General features: G+C 51.8%; 1 protein-coding gene across 4 annotated transcripts; it reads left to right on the plus strand.

The window, feature by feature from the left end:
- Positions 1 to 1,893: 1,893 nt before the first annotated feature.
- Gpr35 (G protein-coupled receptor 35) lies at positions 1,894 to 21,943 on the plus strand. 4 transcript variants are annotated; one of them, XM_074072196.1, is made up of 3 exons: positions 1,894 to 2,053; positions 2,966 to 3,162; positions 20,684 to 21,943. In XM_074072196.1, the coding sequence occupies exon 3, from the start codon at positions 20,694 to 20,696 to the stop codon at positions 21,609 to 21,611; it is 918 nt and encodes a 305-aa protein (XP_073928297.1). In that variant the 5' UTR covers positions 1,894 to 2,053; positions 2,966 to 3,162; positions 20,684 to 20,693; the 3' UTR covers positions 21,612 to 21,943. The 4 variants fall into 4 exon arrangements, with proteins under 4 accessions (XP_073928297.1, XP_073928296.1, XP_020038184.1 ...); XM_074072195.1 differs by lacking the exons at positions 1,894 to 2,053; positions 2,966 to 3,162 and adding an exon at positions 10,867 to 12,338; XM_020182595.2 differs by lacking the exons at positions 1,894 to 2,053; positions 2,966 to 3,162 and adding an exon at positions 10,869 to 12,356.
- The last annotated feature ends 549 nt before the right edge of the window (positions 21,944 to 22,492 follow it).

Below are 22,492 nucleotides of genomic sequence, written 5' to 3' on the forward strand. Positions count from 1 at the left end.
AAATTTTGAAGGCCAGTGCTGGATGGAAGTCCAACAATGGCAGAGCCAGCAGGGAAAGAAAGGAAAGGGTAGGAGAGGCAGAAGGTGACAGGGAGGAAGGCTCCCGGCTCCACTCAGGGTCTCAGCAATGCCTTTTCTTGTCATGACCCTGACAGGACACCAAGCATCCTGGGATAACTATCAGCCAGAGTACACCTGTGACCAGGACCACCTAACGAGGTAACCCCTAATTGCCCCCAACTCCTCTTCTACTTAAACCTAAAGTTTATGTCAGTATCCTGAAGACAATCTTGGGGCCAGCAGCTTCCTGACACAGCTGTGTTCATTTAAGTCTCCTTTCTCTGCTCTTCACCATTAATTGGCATATTGGGACTGGTGGCCGAACCTAGTCCTATTGAGACTCCTGGAGCCCAGTCTTTTCACCCTAAAACTCTGGTTTCACTTACATCCACAGAGGGACCCTGGGGAGGTACTCCCTCTGGCCTGACAGCTTCCAGAAAGGACCCCAAGGTTGTGTCCTCTGGCTTCTGGGGAGACAAGCAGGAGTTGACCACAGGCTGCCTTCACCAAGTGGGCTGTTCTAAGTGGCTGTTGGATGACTTAGGATAGATCTGCTCAGGGGTTGCCAGCATCTAAACTCTCACGTCCCCACCCAGCCTCAGAGTCCCACAGCCATGTGCATCTCATCAGTGTCACTGTCAAGGTTGGCCACAGGACACCCCTGCTCCTGCTGTGTAAATGAGCCCCCTCCTTGGACAGGCCAGAGCACCAGAGACAGTGGCTCCTCCAACTGGCTTGGCTGAGGGGCCTCTGGAGGGTACATGCAGCTGTGGCCTGGCCCTTCCAGTTCACCCAAGGCCTGTCTTAGCTCTACCAATCCATAAATCTAGCTACCTAGCTCCTATTTACCCCGGGTTTTGCTGTGAGGTTGTTGGTTTACATGAAAATGGAAGTAGCCCAAGTGTTCCCTCACCCATCGTGGTTCCCCAGCTCAGCCAGGAGCTGGTGGCTCACGTCCATAATTCTAGCTATTTGGGGGGCTGAGATGGGAGAGTCACAATTTGAGGCCAGCCGGGGCAAATAGTTTGCAAGATCTTACCTCCAAAATGACCAGAGCAAAATGGACGGGAGATGCGGCTCAAGCAGTAGAGCGCCTGCTCTGCAAGTATAAAGTCCTGAGTTCAAATGCCAGTCATACAAAAAAAAAATCTCCCTGACCTTCCTAGGCAGCACCTTAGTCCTTCTAGCTGCTGTATTCACTGTGCTTATAAACAACAACAGAAATTTATTTCCCACAGTTCTGAAGGCTGGAAGTCTGAGACCAGGGTCCTGGAGATCTGGTGACTGGTCAGGGCTCCTTCCTGGTTCACACTTGAGGCTGTCTTGCTGTGTGCTTACATGGTGGGAGTGGTGAGGGAGTGCTCTAGAGTCCCTTTTATAAGGACACTAATCCTGATCATGAGGGCTCCACCTGTGTGACCTAATCACTTTCCCAAGGCCCCACCTCCTAACACCAATTTCTGGGGCTAGCATTTCAACATGTAGATTTGGGGGGACCCTGAAAGCACCTCTGAGGCCTTGGAATGTCTACCTCCTAGGAGCCTTTTCAACAGCCCTCAGTCCCCAGTGGCCTGTGCCTACCCTCCAAACCAGGACTGCCCTGGCCAGGCACCCAGGACTCTCCAGGTCACTGGAAGACAGGATTTGACCTTCCCATGGTATGTGTTCAAGGCCAGGTCCAGCCTGGGATCCTGGGTAGACAGCCTCCATGGTGGCGGGAAGGGATGAGGCTAGCCCTGGAAGTTCCAGAAAGGCAGGTTGGGTGTGTGGGCCTGGAAACACCTCCTTCCCACCCTTCCCAGCAGACTTTGGCCTGTTGGGCTGGCCCAGCTCCTTCCCAGTACTACTTCCTGCTCCAAGGTGGCAGGTCAGTGCCTCGCCAGCGAGGCTGTGTTCTGCCAGTCCTGGCTCCGGCGTCTTGTCTTTCTCTGTGTTCTTGCTCACTGCCCCCTTCCCCAGGCTAGGTCAACACTGGGAGTACAGAGCTTCTGGGGTGAGTATTGAGATCCTGGCACCCTGAGAGCAGGTGGTCATGGAGTGGCCGGACCAGGGCAGGGCTTCATGGGCAGAAGGCAGGACAGGGCCAGGGTGGGCTACTCTGGGCAGCATGGAGCAGGCCAGGGGGTTCAGATGCTCTCTCGCTCTCTCTCTCTTTCTCGCTCTCTCCCCCTCCCTCTTTCTCCTGCCCTCCCTCCTAAGTGCCCCATGCATGCCCCAGTTGGTTTTACTGCTCTTTTTCTCCTCTAGTATTTACCAGATTTAAGCCAGTTTTACTGCAATGTGAGATTAATGGAAGCATTACCTACTCCTGGGGTATCTTGAGGTCCTGAGACCCTAGAGTGAAGCCATGAAGACATGGACCCTTCTTCATCAGGAGAAGGGTCTTTTTTGGTTTGGAAGAAAAGCTCCAGTGGAGGAGGCCAGCTTTGCCAGCCTAGGTGCACTCAGCCGTAGGCCCTGCGCCAGGAACCTCAGGCCACACTGCAAGGCCCAGATACTGCCTGTGGGCTGAACAGGGGCTGGAACCTCATGGCCCTTACTCTCTGACCCCTAGCCAAGTATGGGCCATATCCACATAGCATGGCCTCAGGCCTCGGCTAGGACTGCACGGCCTGCTGGTTCTGAGTCCCACGCGATACAGGTCTGAGGTTCAGTCACTGTCATGTGCAGTGCCCCCACCCGGGCTGGGCTGACTCTTAGCTGCCTGGGACATCCGGTGTCTTTGCAGGAGTCCACCTGACAGAGAAGGAGCAGCTGACTTGGACTGGGTGGGGGCTGCTGTGTCAGAAGCCAGTCCTTATGCCCTATGGGTTTCTGGCAACTGGGCAGATGTTATGTCAGGGCACTGGTATTGTGCCTGTGTTGCTGTGTCCCACTTGACCTGGACATGTCCTTCATCTTACAGGTCTGCCTTGGATGCCAAGCAGAATGGACACTCACTTCCCACAGCCTCACTGTCTGTCCTCTTCATTCTGAAGACCCCCAGAGCACACATATTGGGTGGCAGGCTCATTGCCCACAGCAGCACTCAGATGTGGCCAGGACACCCAGTGCCCCTGCCGTGGCACACACAGTCCACTAGGGAGGACTGTCTGCACACAGGTAATCTAGAGAGCCCAGCAAGGAGATGACAGGTGCACATGGGGGAGACAGGGTTGCCGGAGCAGGCAGGGGCTGGGCACCCTCTGCAAACGGACAGAAGCTCTCTTCTGTGGGCATGGGCTTGGAGAGCAGCACAGTGGAGGCTGGGGAGGCAGGTGGAGGAGAGACATTCGTTTAAGGAACTTGGCTCTTATCTCTGGGTGACAGGGGGCTCTGCACAGTTCAAAGCAGGCCCAGACACAGGTGTGTTTGAAATCTCTCTGGCTGAAGTCTTTGAAGATGGAATGGAGGTACAGGAAATTCAGATGGTGCTCTGGGTTGGGTGGGAGGCAGTGGAGATGGAGAAGAGGCCAATGTGGACACCCAGGCAGCAAATTCAGCTGGACATGATGTGTGTGATGCATGACTACACCCATCACACAGACTTTTTTATGTCTTTTTTTTTGGCAGCACTGAGATTTTTGTATTTCTTATACCAATTTTGGCAAGGTGTGACCCTCAATAAATTTGTCTATTTCATCAAAGTTGTCAAATGTATTTGCTTAGAAGTTTTTTTTTTATTTCTTTTATTCATATGTGTATACGATGTTTGGGTCATTTCTCCCCCCGCCCCCTCCCTGTCCCCCCTACTCCCCTCGCTACCAGGCAGAAACTATTTTGCCCTTATCTCTAATTTTGTTGAAGAGAGAGTATAAGCAATAACAGGAAGGAACAAGAGTTTTTGCTAATTGAGATAAGGATAGCTATACAGGGAGTTGACTTGCATTGCTTTCCTGTACATGTGTACATGTGTAATTTACCTTCTAAATTAGTTCTTCCTGAAATAACCTTTTCTCTAGTTCCTGGTACCCTTGTCCTATTGGCCTCTGTCGCTTTAAAGTTTCTGCATTAGTTACTTTGCATTGAGGACATCAAATGCTATCTAGTTTTTTAGGTGTCTTGCCTATCCTCATATCTCCCTGTGTGCTCTCACCTCATCATGTGATCAAAGTCCAATCCCCTTGTTGTGTTTGCCCTTGATCTAAAATCTGCATACAAGGGAGAACATACGATTTTTGGTCTTCTGGGCCTAAGAGGTTTTTTTTTGGTACTGGGGCTTGAACTCAGGGCCTTCACCTTGAGCCACTCCACCAGCCCTTTTTTTGTGATGGGATTTTTGAGATAGGGTCTCACAAACTGTTTGCCCAGGCTGGCTTCAAACTGCAATCCTCCTGATTTCTGCCTCCTGAGTAGCTGGGTGTAAGCACCAGCACCCCACTGCTTAAAGTTATTAATAATAGTCCTTTATCATTCTTCCAACCCCTGTAGGCTCTGAAGTGAAGTCTGACCTGTCATTCCTCATAGTAGTAATTTGCACATTTTTCCCTGGATTAATCCAGCCAGAGTATTATCAGCTTTATTTATCAAATAACCAACTTTCATTTTAAGGACTTTTCTATTTTGCCTAGCATATTAAATTTCTACTGTCTCCTGTTTCTCTTCTTTTACTGAGTTGGGTTTAATCTGTTGTTGTTTTTTTGAGCTTCCTGACATGGAAACTTAGAATAAAGACTATAGATCGTTCTTCTTTCCTAAAATAAACATTGAAAGCTGCAGGTTTTCCTCTAAGCATGGCATTAGCTTTCCCTCTTCAATATTGATAAGTTGTGTTTTTATCATGATTGAGTTCAAACATTTTCTAATGCCTCATTAATTACTTATTGATATTTGAATTATGTATAGGTATGTTGTATGTTGTATACTGCAAATCTTTGGACATTCTTTAGACACCACATATTTTGTTACTGATTTCTAAGTGAGCTCTGTGAATTTAGGAAACATGCCACGTATCACTTAAAGCCTTTTAATTCTTATCAAGACCTGTCTTACAGCCTAGCACATGGTCTATTTAGGGGAACGTTCAATGTTCACTCACAAAGTGTATTTTGCTGTGAGGCGTGGAGTCTTAGAAGTATCAGTTTGGACAAGTTGGCTGGTGTCGTTCAAGTCTAGCATATCCTTATTATGTTTGGATTACTTGTTTTGAGTTCATTGAGAGAGGAGTCACAATAACTCATCAATTGTGGATTTGTCTATTCATTTTTCTGGTTCTGTTAGTTTATTCTGTTAGTTATTTTTTTAAATCTCTGTAACATTTACTTTTAGAGTTGCTAGGTATGCTTAATGAATTGATCCTTGTGTCATTATAAAATATCTCTTTTTATCTCTGGGGATATTCCCTGTGCTGAAGCCCACCTTGGTGGTAATATAGCTGTTACAGTTTTATTGTGGTTAGTGCTTGCTTTTAATAACTTTTCCCATTCTTTTACCTTTTTTAACTTTTCTTTTTATCTAAAGCGTGTATCAGGTGGACAGCAGATTGCCTAATATCACACTTGCTAGGCAGGTGCTCTACCACTTGAGCCACTCCACTAGCCCTGCTCCTTGCTTTTCAAAAACAGCTTGCCAACCTTTAGCTTTTATTTACTTGTGGTTTCTTTTTTTTTTTTTTTGGCTATACTGAGGCTTGAACTCAGGGCCTCATGCTTGCTAGGTAGATGTTCTACCAAATGAGCCACTTGGCCAGCCCTAAATAATCAATAGCTTTTTTGTTTGCTTGTTTAATCCTCATCTTTTAATATAATTGTTTATGCCAGTTATGTTTAATGCAATTATTGATAAAAGTGTGTTTAAAGCTACCATCTTGCTATTTGCTTTATATTCTTCTCTCTATACTTTGTACCCTTTCCTTCCTTTTTCCCTACCCTATTTTGGATTAATCGAGTTGTTTTTATAACCCATTTAACACCTCTACTGGATTATTTATCTTACCCCTTTGCTTCGTCCTTTCAATGGTTGTCATGGGGTTTGCGATATGTATATTTAACTTACGATGATAGGAGGGAAAGCAAAGGGAGATTCAAGAATCAATCTGGCCTGGGCAACTGTCCTCTGAGTTGAGAACTTTGAAGAAAGACTGGGATTTGGGGGTGATGAAAGGTTCAAATGATGTGGTCAGTTTGACACAAGTTGAATTTAAAGTCCTTCTAAGGCATCCAAGAGAAGACACCTGGTAGTCAAACCCAGAGCTCTGGGCTAGAGCCTGCAACCTGGGGTCATGATCATTGGGGTGACTGTTGGATCAATGGGAGTTAGGGAATCTGCTTTTGGGGAGAGTGTGCGGTGGCAAGAAAAGGATCCAGGACCAAGCCCTGGTGAGCTCTAACATCTTAGTGACCCACAAAGAGGACAATAGGCGCTGTGAGGGGAAAGTTCAGAATAGAAAGAGTGAAACAAGATTCATGTGTGTCTTGGCAGCCACAAAAGGAAGTAGCTTCGTGGTTGCCTCTGGGTTGTGGGGATGACAGCTCAGAGCAGCATGAAGGAGGCCTCTAAGATCATCTTAAGTTCTATCTCTGTGGTGGGTACATGTGTGTTCATTTATACTTAGTCAACATTTTATTAAAACAATTTGCAGTAAAGAACCAGGACATGTCAACTTTGCCAAGTGCTGCTGGCAGGTGGAATGAGGTGATGTCTACCAGCTGTGCACTGGGATCTGGTGACATGAAAGTCAAAGCAACTTCAGGACCGATGTTTCAGTGTTCTGACCACAGAGGGACCCACATTTCATGGGTTGGCAGATATGGACCCTGTGAGTGAGGGCTTCTCTTTCAGGGAACTTGGAGAGACCTACTTGGCTCACCACAAGGTCTTCCAGCAGAGCTTGGCGTTCGGGAAGGCAAATGGTTGGCCACATCTCGGATTTCCCAGAGGGTGAGCTAGAAGGGTAGGGCCGGAGAGGTAGTCATAGCACCTGCTGGATCAGTAGTCATGGTGGGGCCCAAATCCATCCTGCAGGGCTCCTTGGTGATGGTTCTCACGAGTCCTCTGAGAGCTGCGTTCACATGGCTTCTGTGTGCACAGGATGGGATTTCCCATCCCTGCCACTCCTAGGGGCACTTATAAGACCTCTCCCCAGGATGCTAGACAGCCATGGATCTGCACAGCCACACAATCTGACCTATCTGCCTCACCCTTATCAACTTCCGGGAACTCCAGCCCGAATCCTGAGGTGAACCTCATAGACTATTGCTGACCTCAGAGGAAGAGAAGGAGGAGGAGGAGGAGGAGGCACATGCAACCCAGGGCCTGCCAGTATGGGGGGAGTGTTGTGCAAATGGAAGTGAAGGAAAAGAACGAGTGGGTAGAGGGTAGGTAGATGGTGCTGGTGGGAGCAGGGCTGCTGAGAACCACCCTGGGGAATGGACAGGTTTGGGGAAGGTGAAGCAGGGGCTGCCTCTCCAGCCAACAGCCCCTCCCATGGGTGTAGCTTGGCAGGAGTGTGTGTACACATGTGTGTGCCTCTGTGTGTGTGTTTGTACAAGCACATGTGTGTGATCTGTATACACATGTGCTTATATGAATACATGTATACGCAAATGGATGTGTACATGCGTGTTTATCTGTGTATGTAAGTGTATGCCTCTGTGTATACACCTACACGTGTGCATGTGTTTGTGTACGTGTATATACTTGTATCCATTTGTGTACTCGTTTATATGTGCTTACATGTGTGTACATATGTGTACATGTGTTTATACATGTGTGTGTTTGTGTGTGTGTCTGTTTCTATACGTGTATGTGTGTAGGTCTGTGGAGTGTTAGTGGCCTGTGCCCACCAGTCTCCCATCAATCGGCAGGCAGCTGTGGGTGCCTGAGCAAATTCAGTCACTACTTTCATTTCTTGGCAAGACCACGGTATGAGTGGGGCTGCCTCATTTCCACCAGGAGGCACTGGTCATCTCTTTTTGTGATGCCACCAGCCACTGATGACCATTATGTGGACGACAGCTTCTAAGAATGCCCAGTGGTCCCTGCCTCTTAGTACTCATGTCCTTACCTCAAGGGTGGGCTGGACTTACGGGCTCGCTTATAACACATAGAATTTGGCAAAAGACAGGAAGCACTGTCACTTCTGAGACAGGTTGATGAGACCATGGCATCTGTTGGGGGTACACTTTCTCATGCTCACTAGCTCAGAGGGGAACCAGCTGCCATGCTGTGAACTGCCCTGTGAAGGGCACAGGTGGTCAGGAGCTGAAGGCGGCCTCTAGACAAGAGCCAGGGTACACTCTAAGCTTTTGGTCTATAACTGCAAACTCATGGCTCACCACTTGAGAAAGACGATGACTTGAGGACCAGTTGTTGGATGAGGAAAAAAGATTGATTTGGAAAGCCAGCAAACCAAAGAAGATAAAGGCTGCCACCAAAAAGACCACCTTCCCTCTGGCTGCAGGTGCAGGCTTGTGTAGGGAGCTGTGGGGAGGGAGTTTGGGCGTGGGAGGTCGGGAGGTCAAGCAGGTCTGGTGATCAGTGTTTCTGAGGCACAAGCTGTTGCTGCTATCTGTACATCACAGGGCATTCTGGGTTCTGTAAGTCTAAAAAGAGTCACTGATTAGAAAGCTCTGATTTCATCTTTAAGTTTCTTTTCCAGGAATAGTTAATTCTATGGTTAGTAACTAGGATACACAGGAGTCTTTGTCCCAGAGAACAGGGGAAGGTAGAGAAAGGTGACTTTTCTCCAGAGGACTGAAGGAGAGGCAGATAACATACATTGGAGAACAGTTCTTAATCTGTAGGTGACTTTAGTTGGAGCCACCTAAGAAAAGATAGGGTTGTTTTTTTTAAAAGGCTTTTTCCCCAGGTAACAAGTCCAGCAGCCCACTAGGAAAGCAATCATGCCAACCGCCTCACCATGAGCTTGCAGTGGGTCCCCTTCCATCGGGCCTTTGGATGAAAGTGCAGCTTTGGTTAACACCTGCACTGCAGAGCTGAGACCCTGAGCAGTGGCCCCAGCTCAGCTGAGCCTCAGCCTGACCCGCAGAGACAGGAAGCTAACATCACTTTGTAGTTTGAAGAGCTTGCTTTAGGGGTAGGTGTGTGTGTGACCACGTCACATACAAGGCAACTAGTACAGCTAATGCTAATTTTCTATCTTTATGGAATAACTCCATAAAGAGAGGTTTCACCAACTGTTTGGTCACATTGAGATATAGTGTGTGTAGAAAGGCAGGATGCAGTCTTGGTTCTTTCCTTTTATTTACTTATTATCAACATAATGAGCTGTTTCTTAGCATCTTCCAAAAACAAATAATGAATTTTTAAAGCCTAATTAAAAATTCATGGATTTGAACATCTTTTATGTGCAAAGCATGTACAGGGTAGCCTATTTGATTTAATGGCTGAGTCCCTTGACACTGCCCTGTGGTCTTTGATGGCCACTTTGTTCTTTAGTGTGGAAAGACATTCCAGGCTCATCTCACACACTTCCTAGCCCAGATCTGCCCTGCCAGCATCCACCTCTCTAAGAATCCCCTCTTCCTTAGCAAGAGATGTGATATTTAGGCTGGGCATGGTGGCTCACACCTGTAATCCTGACTATTGGGAGGAGGAGATCAGGAAGATTGCTGTTTGAGGTCAGGCTGAGCAAAAAGTTCAAAAGACCCCATCTTAACTGATGACTCCAATAACAGGGTGTGGTGGTATGCGCCTGTCATCCCCACCTATGCAGAGAAGCACAAATAAGAGGATAGTGGTCCAAGTCCCTATGTCAAAAATAACTAACACAAAAAGGGCTCAAATGGTAAAGCACCTGCCTTGCAAGCGTGTGGCCCTGAGATCTTTTCCCCAGTACCACCAAAATAAATAAATAACCCAAACCAAAACAAAACAGAGATGTGGCATTTAGAGACCATGGTCTGGCCACTGGTAGTGCTTGTTGCTACTGGATTAGCCACCGTGTTTCGGCTTTCTCAGTGGGCATAAGCAAGACATACTTTTTTAAAAAGATGAGTACAAACTGACGCTTTCCATTCAAATTCAAGTCGACATAGTTTTTCTTAAACTTATTAATTATTCCACCTCAAAACCCAATAGTACACAACAGAATTGTTCACCTGTTTCATCCTGACACACACAATATAAAAATAACGGTGACAACACAACCATCAAAGGCACACTTACTGAGAATAGCTTGAGATCTGTTAAATGTATTTTTAAGTCCTTGGGTTAGATAGATGTACAGATAAAACATCATTTTAAGTTATTTGGAGAATGATTATTGAAAATAATTCAAAACATTTTCCTCCATTCTTTTGATAGTCAGGATAAGGTAAGTAGACAGCCTGGTAACTGGGTTTTTAATTACTTGGAAGAGTTTGGAAGAACTCTATTATCAACTGATAACACAAGTCAATTAGCTTCTTTTTGCTTTCAGTGTTAGGACTTCTTCTTAAAGTTTAATTTGGTAATTACACAAATAATTACAGGGATCTAAAGCAAGGCGTATGTGCCAAAGTCTAGCTTCCTACCCCTGCACCCCATAGATGCCTTTCTCCTGAGGCTGATAATTCAATCTGAAACAAAACTACAGTTTATCTTCCCATTTATAAAAACACAAGCTTCTCAATTTTAAATAAGTTCATTAAGATTTACATTTATTAAATTTTTAATAAATAAATTAGCTGCGTATGCTGGTACATATACCCACCTGTAATCCCAGCACTCAGGAGGTTGAGGCCGGAGGACCAAGCATTCATGGCCAGCCTAGGCTGCATGGACCCTGTCTCAAAAATAAATGCATGAGGAATACAACTAAAAATATGTAACGTCTATATACACATGAATATGCTTATTTTCACTCAGGAATATGTCCTGAGATTACAGTGAATAGCAAATAAAAAAAAAATCTCCTCCTTTGCTGGATGCTGGTGGCTCACGCAGGAGGTAGTTCAAAGCCAGCCCAGGGGAAAGAGTTCGAGAGATCCTATCTCAAGACTATCCAACACCAAAAAGGGCTTGGCAGAGTGGCTCAAGCAGTAGAGCACCTGCCTAGCAAACTTGAGGCCCTGAGTTCAAACTCCAGTACCACCAAGAAAGAAAGAAAGAAAGAAATATTCTCCTTTGTCCTTACAGTTACGCAAAATAGGGCCTCCAGCCAAGGTCCTGTGAAGGGACCTCTGAGGCACTTGTGGGCTGTCTCCACCCCACAGCCCTGCAGTGCATGCGTCTGAGTGCATGCCGTTCTTCCTATCTGTCTGTGATAGGTTGCAGATTTACTGGTCAAAGAGTAAATGCATCTCTAATTTTTCCAGACATTTCCAAATCCCGCCGTGGGGTTCATACCACCTTAGGTATCAGCAAGTCCTGTGGGAGGATGTCTTTGCTCTGAGGTTGCTGTCAGACTCTTGGACCCATCTGAATAGCAGATGCGGTGCAGAGCACTTGTAATTCGTGCTTCTCTTTCCTTGATTGCCCTGGGTATCTTTCCATATCTTTAATGCTCCCTGCACATCGCTTCTGTGAAATGTCAGTTTCCACAGCTATCAGCTGGCGTCTCACGCAGCCTTAACAGCAGTGTCTCAGAGGTCTGGTGGTCCTGTGTGGAAGGAAGTGGTGACATGAGAACTCTCCGCACGGTGTCTCTCACAGGGCCACCTGTCTCAGCGTGTCTTGAGCACTGGTTAGGCATGCCACTCCCCAGCCCACCCTAGACAAACAGCTCAATCCAGCCAAGCTGGAGGCTGCTGTCCTGGTGGGGGAGGTGGGGAGTCCTTCACAGCAAGACTGGCCCCTTCTCCCGCCTTCTCAGCTCTGGCGGTTACCATCCCACTTGGAGCAGGGCTGAGATCTCACACACACAGCTGTCGCGGGCTGCCACTGTCCTCCCACTGGACTCCTTCAGCCTGAAGAGGGGGCTCTGCCATAGAGCACGATCTTCGAGGCTGTGGGCGGCAGCTTTAGGTTCAGGAGCAGGGGAGTGGCTACAGGGACTGGAGATAAGGCGATAAAGGAGGGTTCTCCCTGCTGGGAAGGGCCCCTGTGACCAGGGAGGGCAGGGCAGCTGGTGGTTGGAGGGCTGTGGGGGAAAGCAGTGTCTTTAGGATTAGGGTTGGCATGGGGCCAGCACCCAGCCTTCCAGTCAGAGAAAGCCTTGGCAGGAAAGGGGAAGGAGGCCGGAGTGGGTGGATGAGCAACTCGGGCAGCAAAAAGGAAAGAGGCTCCGGAACCTGCGGCCTGGGTAGCACCCGAGGCACCCAAGGCCCCATCCCACTACCCAGAGGGGTCTTGCAGGGGTGTCTGGCAGCAGCGAGGCCAAACCAGTCAGCACCTTGGGCGAATCACCTGGAGCAGAGGTCAGGAGCTGTCCAGGGGTGAGTGAGCCATCAGGGTGACGGGGGCTGGGGACCAGTGTCTGGGAGAGCACCTGCCCTTAGCCTACAGGAAAATCCTCTTGCATTACTCCTTGCTGGGGTCCTTGGGCAGGGTCCTGCCCAGAGGATGGGGATGCTTCACATATCTGTGGTGGCCACGTGTCCCAAGCTGTCTACTGGGCACTCTGGACACCAAGGGGCAGGTGGGCAGGAGGTTCCCAGGAGAAGGGAAGCCATTCCTGAGTGTGCTCTGCTCCAGAGCAGGCAGGCTTCATTCTTGGAGGTGGGCACTGGCTAGAAGCACAGACTCCATGTGTCTCCTCTAGAAGAGGAATGGGTGGGGCTGGGAAGGGCACTGGGTGCTCTTGAAATCCCTCAGGACCCTGTCAGGACCTCTTCAAGATCTGTTTAGGAACCCCACAGGATCCTGTCAGGACTCCCTGAGGATCCCCTCAGGACCTCTTAGGTCCCTACCACAGTGTCCTTTGGTCATCCTGTGGTGCTGCCTTCTTCCTGCCACCCCTGCTTTGTTCAGCCAAAGCTCTACCAGAGAGGACTATGGAGCTTGCTTGGTCAGAGGCCAGGGTTGCTCATTGCAGGTACAAGTCTGTGCATTAGTTCAGGGTGCGGGCGAGATGGAGGACAGGCCAGTGCTGGGCACTGCCCCTCACCCACTCTAGGGCTCTGGTCTTAGATGGTATGAAAGGCCCTACTGCTGGGAAAAGGGTCCCAAAGGGACTTCTAGCGGCACTTTGGGGAGCTGGATGAGGAGCAGGGGAGCTGGAGCTGTGAAGGTCTGGGCAGACCTGCCCTAGGTCACAAGGAGCCTGTGAGTGTGCAGAGGGCCAGCTGCCTGATCAGAAGACAGCAGGGCTACCTGTACCAATGTGCCCACTGGGCTCTAGAAACAGGGCAGCCTGCCCTTGTGACCTGGAGGTGGTGTAGGGCCCAGGTCAGAGTGGAGGCCTGATTCGAGGATGGGCAGGGGCTTGGCCTTGGTGACCTCCCTGGAATTTCCAAATGGAGATCCTTCATTTTGCCTTCTGTGGTGTCCTGTGGAATTGATCATTTTAAATCAATTTAAATGGAAAACACAAGCATGTTCACGCGACATGACAAGCATCCAGAGGATTGGTGAAATCAGACCCAGCCAGGCCTGCTCTCAGTTCCCTGCTCCCACCCCTGTCCTCAGCTACCGCTTTGTGGACGTGGACGTAAACAAGTGAATGTGAGAGTGAGTGGCACAGAGCCTCCCAGCCCTCCCAGCTTTTGTTCAGAGGCAGACGACAGAAGCCAGCCAATGCCCACTTAGTCTCCCTCTCTCCCCACACACAAACCACTTCCCGTGGTCCCCAGTCCCCTCTCACTGCCATGCCTGGGGGGTGGGGGGCAGGGGGAGGCCTCTTTGTACAGGAGGACCATGTGGGATCATCCCTTACATGGGAAGGCCCTGGGTACACAGGGCCTTCTGGGATATGACCATCAAGGGTCTGTCACAAGGCAAGTCTGAGGTTGAGGGGACCTCAGGACAAAAATGGTGATCTTACAGTGTTCAGCCCCTGCCCTCACCTCTTGTCCACTACTATGTGGCCACTTTGTTAATATACACAAAAGCAGGGAGTCTAGCAGACCTCCATGCCCCGGTCACCCAGCCCCACACTGTCACCCCTTCCACACCTGCTTTGAGCTTTCCAGCCCCACCCTCACCAGGAGACTCCCTCCCCTGCTGCTTCAGTCAGAGATACTCAAGTGTGTGTTTCTGACAGACAGGGCTTTGTAAGAACCAGGCCACAGCTGTCATCAAAAGAAGTGGTGCTGTTCCTCAGCCCCTCCCCTCATCCCCAGCACATCCTCAGGTCACTCCATCTGTTCCCCGGTCTTGCAGAAGCCTTTCACAGGTCACTGGTTACAAGGTCTAGGAAAGCACCTGAAGTCTGACCCACACTGTGTGGCTAGCCAACAGGGCCCACAGAGGCAGGGACCAGATGGTGGCTTCTTCCAGGTGTTGAGCCTGGAGGGTAGAACTGTGGCCTGGGGTTTGACTGTCTCTTAGCAGGAATCCCCTTCAGAGGAGATAAAGGCTCGAGGCCCAAAATGGAGGGAACCAGCAGGGACCAGAACCAGCCAGGAGAAGGAGCCTCTGTTTGAAAAGTGTCCAGCTGGCTCACCTGGACCCTCCCCAGGGGCTGGGGAGTGGGAGTGACATTGAACTGCAGAGGTCAGGAAAGGGTCAGTGAGGCTAGGTACCACCAAGGGGCCGGGCCCAGGGCAGGAGGAGTGGGGTGGAGCTGAGGCACAGGCAGGATTCTTACTGCTCCTCCCTGGGACAGAAGAGGCCTAGCCTGAGTGCCTGGGACTCCTGGCAAGAGAAGACCCTTGGCAGGACGGTGTGAGGAGTCAAGAAATTGGAGGCCTGAGTTGGCGCGGGGCTTGGGTTCTGGTGGAACTCAGGGTGTGTGTCCATCTGTGGCACCTCGCTCTCCTATGGGATAGACTTGCAGAGTGAGGGGAGGTGGCATGGCCTGGATGAAGCTGCAGTCTAATTCTAGAAGGACCTGGAAGAAGAACAGGAGGGGAGCAAGATAGGCGGTTACCAAGGCAAGGCTCACAGAGTGGGTCCTACCCTCAGCCTCATGGTTTATCCCCACCCTACACACCCCACCTCCTACCTGTCAGCATAGTGACCCCAGAGGCAGGGACAGGTCTCAGCTAGCTTTGGGCCTGGCAGGGAGGAAGAGGGGTGTTTCCCAGCAGAGCGTCACTTCCAGACCTGGCTCTGCAAAGAGGGGAACAGAAAGTGGCTATGCTGAGAACTGAACTGGGAGATGGTTCACATCCTCTGCTGTCCCACTGCCTCGGCCCAGGGCACAGAGGACCCATCCTCCAGCCTCCTCTTCCAGGACAGGGTCACTTGAAGGTGGGAAAGTTAGGAACTGGCCTCAGGCATAGAACTTAAGGGGCCCCAAAACAACATCCTCAAGGAAAAGCAATGCTTAATGAAGCTAAGGTGAGAAAATCCGCCCTGATCAGTGTCAACACTCAGACAAGGGAAGGCAATTACTAGTTCCTATTACTAGTTCCTTTTGCATCAGGGCTGATGGAAGCCAAGACAGCCCGACTGCAGGGATGATCCCGACTGCAGGTCCAAGCTCTCGGGCCCTCCACCTGGCATCCAGAGGGTGTTTGGCACTCTTTCCAGGTCTTGAGTTCTAAGTCCCAAACATCTAGTAACTTTCTCAGTGACCCAGGTGGCCAGGAGCAGGACATGATCCCATAAGCCTGTAGATGTCCTGGACCAGCCTCCGGGCCGCCTAAAGCAGCCTCCTGTGGGATGATTCAGTTCCCACAGTCTAGATAGAGCTTCAGCATCGGAATCAGATGGCCTGGCACCCTTGGTCCACCAAGCTCAGATGCTCAGAGAGTAGGCCAGGAGGAAGGGCAGGCCCCTGACTGTACCTGGGGTACGGATGGAGGTGGGGTGGAGTGTAGAAAGGAAGTGGAGGGTAGTTTGTGAGTGTGTAGGGGAAGATATGGATGACAGCTGAGAAGCCAGAACTACCCACTGGCCTGAGGGAACCTGGGGAAAGGTAGATTGCCCAGCACAACCTAGGGGAAACTTGGAACAGTGAAGGATGTGGTTCTTGACAGAGTTTGGAGTATGGGTATTCCTGATAGAATCATGGCAGAGCATTCAGGCTGGGAGCCCAGAGTGGAGAGAGTCAGGCCACACAGCCCACCAGAACCCCCAAGTCCACCTGTGGATGGTGAGAGTGCCCTCCAGGTCAGTGCTAAAGAAGAGCACAGGGGAGGGATGGCCCCAGTAGAGGGCTTTTGCAGAGAGGGTTGGGAAGGCAGTGGCTCTCACTGGCCACCTGCCTGGCAAAGGTGGAGGAACACTGGGGCAAAATTCTGCCCTGTGCTCTAGTCTAACGTGATGGTAGTGGGTGGGGTCAAGCCCCTATGGGCAGCACCTTCTGCTGACCCTGGGGTCAGATCCCAGCCAGAGGTTGGGGTGGGAAACAGGGTGATGAAAGCCAGACCTCAGGCAAGAAGAGAAGTTTCCTCCCCAGGGAGCATGGAGGCCCAAGGTGAGATACCCATGCCAGGCCTGAAGAGGGCTAATGAAGGGCTGAGTACCTGCCTTGGGACCTGGGCCTGAGAGACCGGATCTGGAGTGACAGCAGAAGTTGAGGCCAGGCCAGGACCTTCCTCTGGGCAAGGAGCCTAGTGTGAAGGTCAGAAGACGGGGGTACTGATCTCAGACCTGCCACCAACCGTACCACCCTGGGCCAACATGGCCCTTCTCTGGACATCAGTTTCTACTTCTGGGAAATGCTCTCAAGACCCTCACAGTCTCTGAAGAGAAAAGTGCCATAGACAAGGTCCTGCCCTCACGCGGGCAGGACCGGGAAGAAATCTGCAGGAAGGACGGCACGGGACTTGACGGACAGGTTCACACCCTGAGTCCCAAATGAACTAACCTGCTTCAGAGAATCCCCACAAGGCCTGCAGGAGTCAGGGGACATTCTACACGGAGGGAGGGGGACCCAGAAAGGCTTCTGAGGAGGTAGGCTTCAGTTGGCAGAGGGGCAGGAGTGGCCTGCCTAGATTTCCCTGTGGGCTGCCAGGGCCAGGCCTGAGTCTGTGTCCTGTCCACCTACACATGTAGATTGGCAGGGTCCCCTGTCAGGTGGAAGTGTGGGACATGCCTGTCAGGACCGCCTGCATGAGCCTGGATGAGTATGCATGCTAACCCCAGCCAGAGGATAAGGTCAGGCCGGAAGATGAGCAGAAACAAATGTGGTAGGAAAGAGGAAGCCTCTGTGGGCGGGGCCAAGCCTGCTGGTTCTGCTTGCTCTCAAGCTATCTCCAGAACACATGTCGTCTTTAAAAAGATGCTGGTTTGAGGTGCCACAGAGGTGACATGGTGACCAACACCTTACTTCCCCCTCAGAAATTCCTGACCCTGTTCTCAGGCTGGGGCTGGCGCAGGCGGTGGGGAGTCCCTACCACCACCACTCTGCTGTCGTCAGTAAGCCCGCCAGCCTGCCCACATTAAGGAGGGGCACACAGCCTGAGATGATAGCCCTCCCCAGCAGCAGGTCACCAGGCCCTTCCCGGACAGCCCTGCACAGTGTCAGGCTTCAACTGTCAGGGCAGACTGCTCAGTCTGGGAAGTCACTGCTGACTATAGGTGGGTGCCATGATGTAGCCGGGAGCCTCTGGGTGGGCCAGGGCTGTGTGTGTGTTGGAGGGGGGGGGTCTGTCAGAACTGGTGAACTGGACTGGGGTCTTTCAGAAAGAGTCTTGGTGGTGGTGGGGATTTGGTCTTCAGGGCTGACTTTTTGGTGGAGCTGGGAGGAAGTGCTTAGAATCCAGTTAAAGGCATCACCCTCTGGGAGACTTGGGGCAAAGTGCCAAGTAACTCAGGAGGCTTTGACGGCCTCCTCCTCTGAGACCTGCACTTTAAAACTAGAAGAGAAAATAACTGAGTGCGGTGCCCTTGAGGTGACCAACAAGTTTTGTGACACTTGTCTCAGTGATAAGTCTTTTGTGGACCCTGGGACATTTTTTTGGCAGGGGGTAACAGAGGAGCAGCCCCAGGGTATCCACGGTGTCCAGGAAACAAGAGTCTTCATCCCACTCTCTGCTCCCACATCATAGCCAGTGGATGGGGTCTTAGGCCAGACAAGGGCTCAGGGGTCTGGGGTCCCCACTTAGCAACAAGGGCTGGGGAGGAAGGTATGGTGTCCCCAAGACTTATCTCCTGGAGCATCAGTGCATACATAACCTAAGCAGAGTCTGGCCTCACCCTGGGAGGAGGACGGGACTGGCCCACATGCTGCTGGCTCTACCCACCCGTCAGCCCCCGCTTGCCCAGGGTGGAAAGTCACAGGACCCAAAGTCATGGTTTCCCCAAGACAGAGGCTCTTGGTGGCTTCTCTAGACTGAGCCATGAGTGCCTCGAGCATCGGCTGTGTGCAGAGGGTGTGGAGTGGGTAACCACCCTGCAGCTCTAAAGCAGCAGGGTCCGTGTTCTGGACATAGTCCCCTGTGCCAGGCCAGGGGCCAGCAAGGACAAGTACTGGCTGTGCCTGGGCCCTGGAATTTGACTTTCTTGGGAGGCATCTGGGAGAACCAGGCCAGGATCTGGTGAATGGGGTGTTTCTTCCAAGCCCCGTGTACCTTGAACTCTTGAAAGTGTACACTCTTCTCCCTAATTATTCAGGGTTTGTCTTATTATAAATGGGAAATTTAAAAAACCGTAGCCTTCTCCCAGAAAATACTGGAGCATGCTGAGGTTCACCTGAAAGTTAAAAGAAAGGAATGTGACACAGAGGCTTTTCCACGCAGCTGTGGTCAGGGGTGGGGGGCGGTGGACATAATGGAGTGTGTCCTCACTTCCCCAAGGTGCTCACTGTGCCCCTCTTAAGCTAGGGAGGGTAAGAGGAGGGGGCGGTCGGTGGGGGGACTCAGGCAGGAGTAGGTTTGCTGATGGCATGGTGCTCTCCTTCAAGGCAGAGGCAGACCCAGGGCCCGACCTGCCCGGCTCGAGTAGCCTCCAGTGCTCCTGAGTTTCCAAGCAGGACTCTGAGCTGCTGGGAGCTGCATGGAGTGTTTCTGAGGAGTGAGCTGTGGCTACGAGCAAAGGCCTCAGAACCAGGGTGTATAGGAGAGGAAGCAGAACCCTTTCAATGGAAGGAGAGAGAGCCGTAGGGGTGTGGGAGACCACAGGGATCATGAAATTTAAGTGCTGGCAAGGATATCGCTCAAGTCCAACAGAGGTAGACTCTAAAGAGATGGCATGGAATCAGATGGTGGAATATTCTGTCTGTGTCTAGAATTTGTGCTCAGCTTCCCTAATGGGCTGTGGGCCTGGAGATTCCCTAGGGACCACAGAGGAAGTGAGCCCAAGACTCATGATCCTGCTAGTCTGCAGTCACCAAGCTGGGGACTCTGTCCTCTCCCTTGAGGCAAGGGGCCTTCCTTACTCCATTAGGCAGAGGGACGTGGGGGAAGCAGACAGCCAACTTGGGTCTGATCCTCTCTGGTGGACCAAGTCCCCTCCTTCCCTTCTCAGCACAATAGGAAGCTCCAGTGAGGATGCCCAGAGAGCCCTGAAGGGCCTTTCTGGTACCCAGTGAGGAATGTAGCTGTGGCATCTCGCCAGTGTGCCCAGGCTCTGGGTGTTTGTTGGATGCTTCCTGTATTAGAACCCAGTGATGCTGTACAACACCATCATCCCCTACGATGAAGTGACTGAGTCTGAACCAAAGAGTGGCAAGTCAGGGAGACCAGAATTCAAATGCTATGCCACAGGCCATGTTCTAGAGGACAGACCCCTGACCAAGTATACCTGGGCTAGGCTGGGTGAGCTGAGCAGCCCTCCTGGGCCACATTGTGGAGTGTGGGCAGGGGAGAAAGGGGCTTGCATGGACAGTAAAGAGTGGCCTTGAAAGTGCTAATGACAGTGGGATAGAGAACACCTCTGAGCAGCATGTCAGAGTCTGGAGGATCAGGGCTACCTCACAGCTATGACTGCTGGGAGCGCTGTGTCCCTGAGCCGAAGGGGTGAACACCCTGATCCCAGATGTGGGCCTGGGATGGAACCTCCCGCCGATGCAGCCAGGACCAGAGATCTCAGGCATGGGGGTGCTCACAGGGAAGGCAGGAGAGTCCAGGGTTCGCACTCCCTGCTATTCTGAGCTTCTGCCTCAGGAAAGGGCTAGGTAGAGTGGATGCTGACTGTTTTGCTGTGGTGCCTCGTGCAGCCAGATTCAGGAGGAACAGAAGGGCAATAGGCTGCCTCAGACTCTGCCCTGGGGCCCAGTCTTGGGATCCTCAGGTCTGCAGGGGGGCTGCCTCTGAGGTTTCCCAGCTGAGAGCTGCATGCTGGCTGAGAATGGACATCGGACCCCAGACAAGATCTGTGCTCTAGAGGGTTGGAACCTGCTCAGCCAGGCTGAGGTGGACATTGAGCTCCTCTTGCCTCCCTCTGCCTGGCAGCAGGCAGGTTCCAGGAGAGGGGGGCTGGGGAGACAGGAAGGAGATCTGCCTCAGGCTCTGGGATGGCCACTGTGTGCTCCCAGCCTCTCTGAAGGCCTCAGTCTTCCCATCCATCCCACGTGGGTGAGGCCTTGAGGGAGATGTTGAGCTTTTTACAGTTTCTATAATCTCTTTGGGAAGTTTGGGGGTTGTGGCTGGGGTGGGAGCTCACTTCCTTCTGAATCCCTGACCACAGATGGGCAGCACTGGGGCAGAGGCAGGGTCCTACCCTGGGGCTCCTTTTATCACCTGCCTTTGTTGACTTCCTGTCCCTCCTACAGCCCCAGAACCATGAACACCACTTGTGTCACTGCCATCTGGCCCTCCTCAGTCAACAACGTCTTCCTGGCCTACTCAGTCACACTGCTGGTGCTGGGCCTCCTGCTCAATGGCCTGGCGCTCTGGGTATTCTGCTGCCGCATGCAGCAGTGGACCGAGACCCGTGTTTACATGACCAACCTGGCCGTGGCTGACCTCTGCCTACTCTGCTGCCTGCCCTTCATGCTACACTCCCTGAGTGACACCACAGACACACCGTTGTGCCAGCTCTCACAGGGCATCTACCTGCTCAACAGGTACATGAGTATCAGCCTGGTCACAGCCATTGCTGTTGACCGCTACATGGCTGTCCGGCATCCACTGCGTGCCCGCGGGCTCCGCTCCCCACGGCAGGCAGCAGCCGTGTGCGCAGCCCTCTGGGTGATGGTGGTCAGCTCCCTGGTGGTGCGCTGGCACCTGGGGCTGCAGGATGGTGGCTTATGCTTCAGGAGTAGCTCCCGGCAACACTCCAGCAGCATTGTGGTCTCGCTTCTGGGCTTCTACCCGCCACTGGCTGTGCTGGTCTTCTGCTCCCTGCAGGTGGTGACCGCTCTGGCCCAGAGGCCAGCCACCGATGTGGGGCAGGCCGAGGCCACTCGCAAGGCTGCTCAGATGGTCTGGGCCAACCTGGTTGTGTTTGTCGTCTGTTTCCTGCCACTGCATGTGGTTCTGACGGTGAATTTCGCCATGGGCTTGTCTTCCTGTGCCACCCGCATCACATTCGGCCAGGCCCTCTCTGTCACTAGCAGGCTCTCAGATGCCAACTGCTGCCTGGACGCCATCTGCTACTATTACATGGCCAAGGAGTTCCAGGATGCATCTGCACTGGGCATGTCCTCCAGGCCCAAGGCCCACAAAAGCCAGGACTCCCAGAGCCTGACCCTCTCCTAGGAGGCGAGCTACACATGCACAGGCCAGGGTTCCTGTCAACAAGGAGCCCCAAGATTGACCCTGAACTCTCTTTGAGATGTGGACACTCTCTAGGAGGATGGACCCAGGCCCTGGGCAAAGGAGGCCACACTGCTCCCCTGGGAAGGGACAGGGGCAAGAACCAGAGGACAGAGGCCAAGAAGTCCAACCCCAAGGATGCTGGGACAGAGCTAAACACTGGCCACATTAAAGTGGGCACCCCGACACAATAGGGTGGGGCCTTGGCAGCTGTTTTTTGTCCAGGCCACATTGGGCTACAATAAAAGCTCTCCACTGAGAGTCGGTCCTATCAGGCCAATGTGTCACCTAGGCTCAAGTGGGGGGAGGCGGGGAGGGGACATGTGGCTCAGAGAGCGAGGGGCATTGTCCCAGAAGGCTCTCTAGGGACTGTCCACTTTGAGGTCTCCACCCTGCCTCTCTCCCTACCCATGTGTGCCATGTGTGTGTGACAGAGGCTGTCTGCAGCTCCTCCTGGGAGGAGCTAAGGTCCAGAACTCAGTTTTCTTTGGTCAAGGCAGTGTTGGAGCCAGCTCAACCTCACTTAGGGACTGCACAGCTGCGCTCAGGTTGGGGAGCAAGGTGGGGGAGGTAGGGGGAGGTCAGGGAAGAGGCCGAGGTCTGTCCAGGAGCACTGTCTCTTCCTCCTTCCTTCAGGGAAATGCCAGAAGACAAGCCAGCAGAGGCAGGGGCTAGGTGTCCAGGCTGGTTTCTGCTTCTCCTCTCTGCCTCCCTGTATGGGGCTGGGCAGCCCAACTCAGGTGAAAGTGACCAGAACTTCCTTAGGGCCTGCTGACATGCCGGACTCAAACCCAACTCTGTCCTCCCTCCTGGAGGACAACCTT

The sequence above is a fragment of the Castor canadensis genome, chromosome 4 (genome assembly GCF_047511655.1).
Source record: "Castor canadensis chromosome 4, mCasCan1.hap1v2, whole genome shotgun sequence".
In the NCBI taxonomy this organism is placed as follows: Eukaryota; Metazoa; Chordata; class Mammalia; order Rodentia; family Castoridae; genus Castor; species Castor canadensis.

Bases quoted from the DNA above. Each gene is read 5' to 3' on its own strand.
- Gpr35 (XM_020182595.2), top strand. From the start codon at position 12,100: ATGGGGCCAGCACCCAGCCTTCCAGTCAGAGAAAGCCTTGGCAGGAAA. The intron at 12,357-20,683 runs GTGAGTGAGCCA...TCCCTCCTACAG, and splicing joins AGGTCAGGAGCTGTCCAGGG to CCCCAGAACCATGAACACCA.